Here is a 6797-nt window from a genome sequence, read left to right as displayed (position 1 = left end):
CCAACCCCACTATCTTAATTTTTTTTGTTGGATTTTATTAATATTTGCTCTTTCTTTTTAAAACAATAAAATTTGGTGGTGACTCATGTTTTTCAAATTAAGTTAATCAATAGTTTAATCTCAATTTTTCCACCGCAACACAAAATCATTGTTAAAAACTTAAATTTTAAAACTATTTAAAATTCAAAAATGAATTAATTTGAATCCTAAACTAATTATAACGATCGAATTAATAATTTTCTGTATCAACAACACTGATCTAATATTTGTTAGGTTTTGTTTGCGAGTTTGGAAAATAGAAAGGATTGAGTGAAAAGAATAGAAACATTTTGAAAAGGAAGGTTTTGAAGGGTTTGATTTTATTTATAATACCAAAAACCTCCTAAAATAGGAGAACTCAAAAATTGTATTGAATGAGGTTTTTGGAGGGCTTACATAAATTTTTCAAATTTATTATTATATTATGCTGAAAATTAAAAATTTAGTAATAAATGACTTTTTTATCGTTCTAAATAAAATTGTTTTTTAAAAAAAATGTCTAATATTTTTCTATTTTTTTAAATTTTCATTTTCGAAAGGCTTCTCCCATTTTCATTTTCATGTTTTTAAATTATAGTATTGAGACATTTAAAACTATTAATTTTTTTACAATAAAAGGAAACTAAATACTGAATCATCAACTTGTTCATATCAATGATCCTCAACCAAATGAGACTTAGCTGAACAAACTTTTGCCAACTTCATTATAGTGATTATGATTACAACATACATATAATTAGAGTACGAGACAAAGTGAAAAGGATGTTTCAAAGAGAGCCATATGCTGTGTAGGGACTTGTGTCTTTAAAATCTCTATATAAGCAAACGACCCTCCCCTTTAGTTCTGAAATTCTCATTAAACATACATGCATGCATGCATAGCTATTTCACTATCAAACTCAAAATAATTGAACACGTTTTCTCTCCGATCATAAGTGTTTCTTTGATCAGTATATATTCCACTAATTCAATCCATACAATAACTGACTACTTAATCAAGATACATGGCAGAGGAAAAAACATCAGTTGAGAAGTCACTAGAAGATTTTGATCCCCATAACAAACCTAAATCCAACAACTTTGCTTTCGCCTGTGCTATATTGGCTTCCATGACTTCCATTTTACTTGGTTATGGTAACTACTTAAGCTTAAATTTTTAAATTGCAGTTGCGGTCGCATAAATAATTGTAATTGCATGGATGAACATGAACATGTTAACAATATGTATGTTATGTTTGCAGATATTGGAGTAATGAGTGGCGCAGTCATATACATAAAAAGAGACCTCAAACTCTCCGACGTCCAAATCGAAATCCTCGTCGGCATCATCAACCTTTTCTCCTTAATAGGTTCCTGCCTCGCCGGAAGAACCTCCGACTGGATCGGTCGCCGTTACACCATCGTCCTTGCCGGTGCCATTTTTTTCGCCGGTGCAATCCTCATGGGATTCTCTCCTAACTTTCCCTTCCTCATGTTTGCCCGCTTCATCGCCGGCATCGGTATCGGCTACGCCCTCATGATCGCCCCTGTCTACACGGCGGAAGTCTCTCCCGCTTCCTCTCGCGGCTTCCTCACATCTTTCCCGGAGGTGCATAATTAATCCGATAATTATCATAATTAACAATAACAAACATTAATTAAGTAAACAATTAAACTATTATTTTATTATGATTAGGTATTCATCAATGGAGGGATATTACTTGGATACATTTCAAACTATGGATTCTCGAAGCTTCCACTTGAAATAGGATGGAGAGTCATGCTCGGAATTGGAGCCATTCCTTCTGTAATCTTAGCCGTTGGAGTGTTAGCCATGCCTGAGTCACCTCGCTGGCTCGTTATGAAGGGAAGACTCAATGATGCTATAAAAGTTCTCAACAAAACCTCTGATTCTGAACAAGAGGCTCGGCTTCGGCTCGCTGAAATTAAAGCCGCGGCTGGGATTCCCGAGAATCACAACAACAACGACGACGACGTCGTTTCAGTGAACAAAAGTGATGAAGGAGAAAGTACTACTGTGTGGAAAGAGTTGTTTCTTTATCCTACACCCGCAGTGCGTCACATAGTTATAGCTGCTCTTGGGATTCATTTCTTTCAACAAGCTTCAGGTATAGACGCCGTCGTTTTGTATAGTCCAACCATTTTCCGTAAAGCGGGGCTTGAATCTGATACGGAGCAGTTACTTGCAACCGTAGCCGTTGGATTGGCGAAAACGGTTTTTATTTTAGTAGCTACTTTTTTGTTGGATCGGGTCGGGCGAAGACCGTTATTATTATCAAGTGTCGGTGGAATGGTGATTTCGTTGCTCACTCTTGCGGTGAGTCTTACGATTGTTGATCATTCGCGCGTGAGGAAGATGTGGGCCGTTGGATTGAGTATTGCATCTGTTTTATCCTATGTGGCAACGTTTTCGATTGGTGCGGGTCCCATTACATGGGTTTATAGCTCTGAGATTTTTCCGTTGAAGCTACGCGCTCAGGGAGCGTCTGCGGGTGTGGTGGTGAATAGAGTGACTAGTGGGGTAATCTCAATGACGTTTTTGTCCTTGTCTGATAAGATAAGTATTGGAGGGGCTTTCTTTTTGTTTGGTGGAATTGCAGCTTGTGGGTGGGTTTTTTTCTACACGTTGCTTCCTGAAACACAGGGGAAGACTCTTGAAGAAATGGAAGGATCTTTTGGTAAATTTAGAGGGAAGTCAAGTACCAAGGGTACCAATGATGGGGAGGTCCAACTCGCCAATTAAGGAGTAATCAAAATTATGATTAATTAATGCTTTAGTTAAAGTCGATATATAAAAATAATGTAGTAGTAGTAGTAAGAGGTTCATTAGCATTTCTTTATGTTATTACCTATATTTTTAAATATAGTATTGTATTGAGTAAATTATGATAGTTAAAAATGGTTTGTGGTGATATTAAATTTTGTTGATGAGTAGTATTTATTTTTTAATTATTTTAAAAAATACAAAGTAAGAAGCTATTTGTATTGGATTTGAAATCTAAATACAAAGTAAGAAGCTATTTGTATTCAGATTTGAAATCTATGAAAAAGGGAGAGTTGACCTACCTATCCATTTTAAAATGTTTAACGTCAACATTGAAATTCAATTGTGGCTAACCTTTATCCAGTCCAATGTCACACCTAAGCTTAATACCTCTTCAACAATCCTCAAGTCAACCTAACTTATCTAGTATATTTTGACCAAACAAGATATAGACATATGAAAAACCATCTCATAGGATTTGGACGATCGTGCGCCAATCTCAAAACCTCTTTGGCCTATTCAAGATTGATCACTAGACTCTATAGAACGTTTGAAGTACATCTCCCTAATTATTACCATCGTTGCCTTGATACAAAAATGGACGAATATTTTGTTCAATGCTATTGTATGGCGAAAAACCTTATAAGACAAAGTAGTCCGATCATTCCATCTGCAACACACAAATAACACCAACATGAACCTTTAAGCTTGGATGTTGTGAACCATAACTTGCGTACCTACTTTACTCGTGCTCGGGATATTAGTGATGCACATCACAAATGTTTGCTTTGCATTAATGATTGATGATTGACCTACTACTACATATTGCCACCATCAATGTGAACTTTATATGTTTTCTATTTGTTGCTTTCTAGTTAATTATGTTTGAACAATTTGTGTGTATATTTTAAGTTTTATGTGTATCACTGACAAATTCCATGGACAAGTGGAGTTTTGGACATGTTAGTCATCTTGTACTAAGTACACGAGCATGTCCAAATTCCCAAAACATCTGAGTATCTCTTGGACCTAATATATGACTAAATATATGTGTGATCATCATTTATATACCGTGTTGTAAGATGAATTCAAAGAAGTACAACATGTACCATGGAATGTTGAAGGAAGTCGGCTAAGTGATCCCTATTATGCGTTTAGCACGCTCTACAGCTCTTTGGTGGCTAAGCGAGCCTTGTTGTTTGCTTAGCATGCTCTGATGCATATTGGTGGTTAAACGAGATTTCTTATGGCCAAGTGAGGTTCACGGAAATACCATCCATATTTTGATGACCTAAGGACATGCCAAACTTTTCTGCATGGGTGAAATGCAAGGAATATCAAAGTTGAAGCCTACACAAAACCTATGACATTGAAATTGTTTTCATCATTAAGTACTTGCTTAATTTTTTTGAAATTTTTCAAATATTTGTATTTTTAAATTGTTTGTAGATGGTAAAAGTCAAATGCATAAGAATCACAAATGTTAAGTTAATGACAAAATTCATGAATGATGGCATGATAAAAAGATTTTATTTTTAAATGCTTCATTCATAATTGATATTTGGTTATTTGTAAATTATAGCATGGCCATAAACTAATTGTTTACAAAAAAATTGATTTTACTATAGCATGGCCATGAAAACATGTTAATGAAAGTCAATAGTCATATAAGCCTGATCAGGTGAGATGTGCGCAACTTCATATTTTACATAAATAATGAGAGTGGACATGCAAACTAACTTTGTGGATTTCAAATCATTCTTACTATTACTTGATATATTTGAAGTCATGAATATGATCAATGCATTATTTGTTATTGAGTGAAAAAATACTTGGTCAAAAAACCTACCTTGTAAGAGTGTGATCCTTTGTCAATCCCTTTGAGCCTAAAAAGTAGGGTTGTGCATGATATAGTTCAGTGAGAAGACTGAACGAAACCAACCCATAGAAAAATTCACTCAAAGTGAATAGAACTGTTTCAAAAACTCAAAATTGAACCGAACCAAAATCATTGGTTTAGTAAACCGTTTTGAAATTCCAAACCGTTAGAAGTTAATTTTTCTCAAATCAAACCATTTATTAAAGAACCGAACCATTAAGATATTTTAATTTTTTTAAAATATTTAAAAACATTTTTTTGTATTTTTCTTTTTTTTAGTTTCAGTTCAATTCTAGAACTGATTGTGCAATATGATTTGATTCAATAACCAAACATAACGGTTCGATTATTTTAACTTCAGATCGATTTGATTCAATGGTTCGGTTTAGTTCAAGGTTTTTTTGAATAGTCCTACTAAATAGTTAAAGTTTTGTTCTTTCAACATTACAATCTTTACACAATTTTAAAAGAAAAACAATGTTCACCACCTTATCTTAAGGATATGAGAGCACTAAAAAATGCAAGAGTATTTCAAACAATAAATTTTTGGAGAAAATAATTCTTTTAAAAAAACCAAGCAATAAATGGAGAAAATAAATAAAAGAGTATGTTTTGACAAAAAAAAAAAAAATCAAATGTCAATACAAATACAAGAAAATTACCAAAAAAAAAAAAAAAAGCGTTGTAAAGTGGAAAGAAAAGAAAAGAGACTTTTTAAAAATCAAAATGATATATAAAAAGGATGTTGCTCTCTTATATTTAGGCTTTGTGAATCCAAAAAAAACCAATAACTTTTGTAACTCGACCACGTTACAGCCAGAAGAAAGATCTTAGTATGACTGATTATGTATTTCTGATACTGATTATCTCTTCATGGCTATTATCTCTAAATTAGAGGATGAAGTTGATCGTTTAAATTCCAAACGTGAAGGTGACTAAATGTGTTCGCATGCTGAATTTTGAAACTGAAATCTTTGATTAAATTCTACGGGTGGACAAGATGTCAAGAGATGTGAAAGAAATTGATTACAATTATGAGTCATCAAACTCAAAAACCAAGTTTGTTCTATAAATATTTTTTTTTTTTTACTTTCATTGATAATTTTACGAATTTTAAAATTTTACTTTCTTTTTATTTGTTAATTTATGAGTTTTTTAATTTCTAATTATTAATTTTTTCTAATTCAACATTAATATTGTCTATCTTTTTCAAATTCAACCGAACACTTAATTTTAATATTATTATTTAGGAAAAATATTCATTTTGGTCCCTTAACTATAATCTTAAGTTTAAATTTCTCCTTTTTTTTCGTGTCACCTTGTTCCTTAACTTCAATATTGTTTCATTTTAGTCCTTTTGATTTAATTACAGACAAATTTAGCGACCGATTTCAAAGTTTTTTCATCGCTAATTAGACAAAAAATACTAAAATGAAACTTTTTGAAAGTTAAGAGACCAAAGTTACATGAAAAAAAAAATTAAGGGATCAATCTGAACTCAAGTGTATAGTTAAGAGATCAAAATGGATATTTTGTCTATTATTTAATATAATTTTTATATATTAATTACAAGAACAATTATTTTAAATCTTATTAATTAAAGTTGTTAATTCTCTTGAGGGATTTTTTGCGCCAAAATTGAAAATACTTCTGTCATTTGTTATTCATATATTATTTCCGAGTAATTTATTTTATATCTAACTCCTAACTTGTGCCCTAGAACACATGTTAAAAATCTCATAAATGGAAAGTTTGTGTTGAAAAAGGCAATCAAAAACATCAATTATAATTTTTTAATGGAAAAAATACACAATTTTCAAGTTACCATTATCCTTATTTTATTTTAATATTTATTATGCCACTAACCATTTATTTTTTTTAATTTCTACCACTATTAATTTATTTTTCATTTTTATTTTTAGTTTTCTACTAACCTCCTCCACTGATAATATTAAATAGGAAAATACTTAGATGGACACAGCCATACCACCTGGATTTACACACAACCAATCACATTTTTTTATTAATTAAATAATAAAATTAAAATTATCTCTCTCCTCCATTATCACAACCACCCTCCATGTTGACAATTAAAAAGGAAATTAAATTTTAAAT

General features: G+C 31.9%; 1 protein-coding gene across 1 annotated transcript; it reads left to right on the top strand.

Moving 5' to 3' along the window:
* Window positions 1-883: 883 nt before the first annotated feature.
* LOC131660371 (polyol transporter 5-like) lies at window positions 884-2986 on the top strand. Its single transcript, XM_058929610.1, has 3 exons — window positions 884-1173; window positions 1281-1627; window positions 1715-2986. The coding sequence occupies exons 1-3, from the start codon at window positions 1044-1046 to the stop codon at window positions 2780-2782; spliced, it is 1545 nt and encodes a 514-aa protein (XP_058785593.1). The 5' UTR covers window positions 884-1043; the 3' UTR covers window positions 2783-2986.
* Window positions 2987-6797: the final 3811 nt, after the last annotated feature.

This window comes from Vicia villosa, linkage group LG3 (assembly GCF_029867415.1).
Source record: "Vicia villosa cultivar HV-30 ecotype Madison, WI linkage group LG3, Vvil1.0, whole genome shotgun sequence".
In the NCBI taxonomy this organism is placed as follows: domain Eukaryota; kingdom Viridiplantae; phylum Streptophyta; class Magnoliopsida; order Fabales; family Fabaceae; genus Vicia; species Vicia villosa.
Note: the sequence above shows the minus strand (reverse complement) of the source record. Positions and strands in the feature narration are given on the sequence as shown.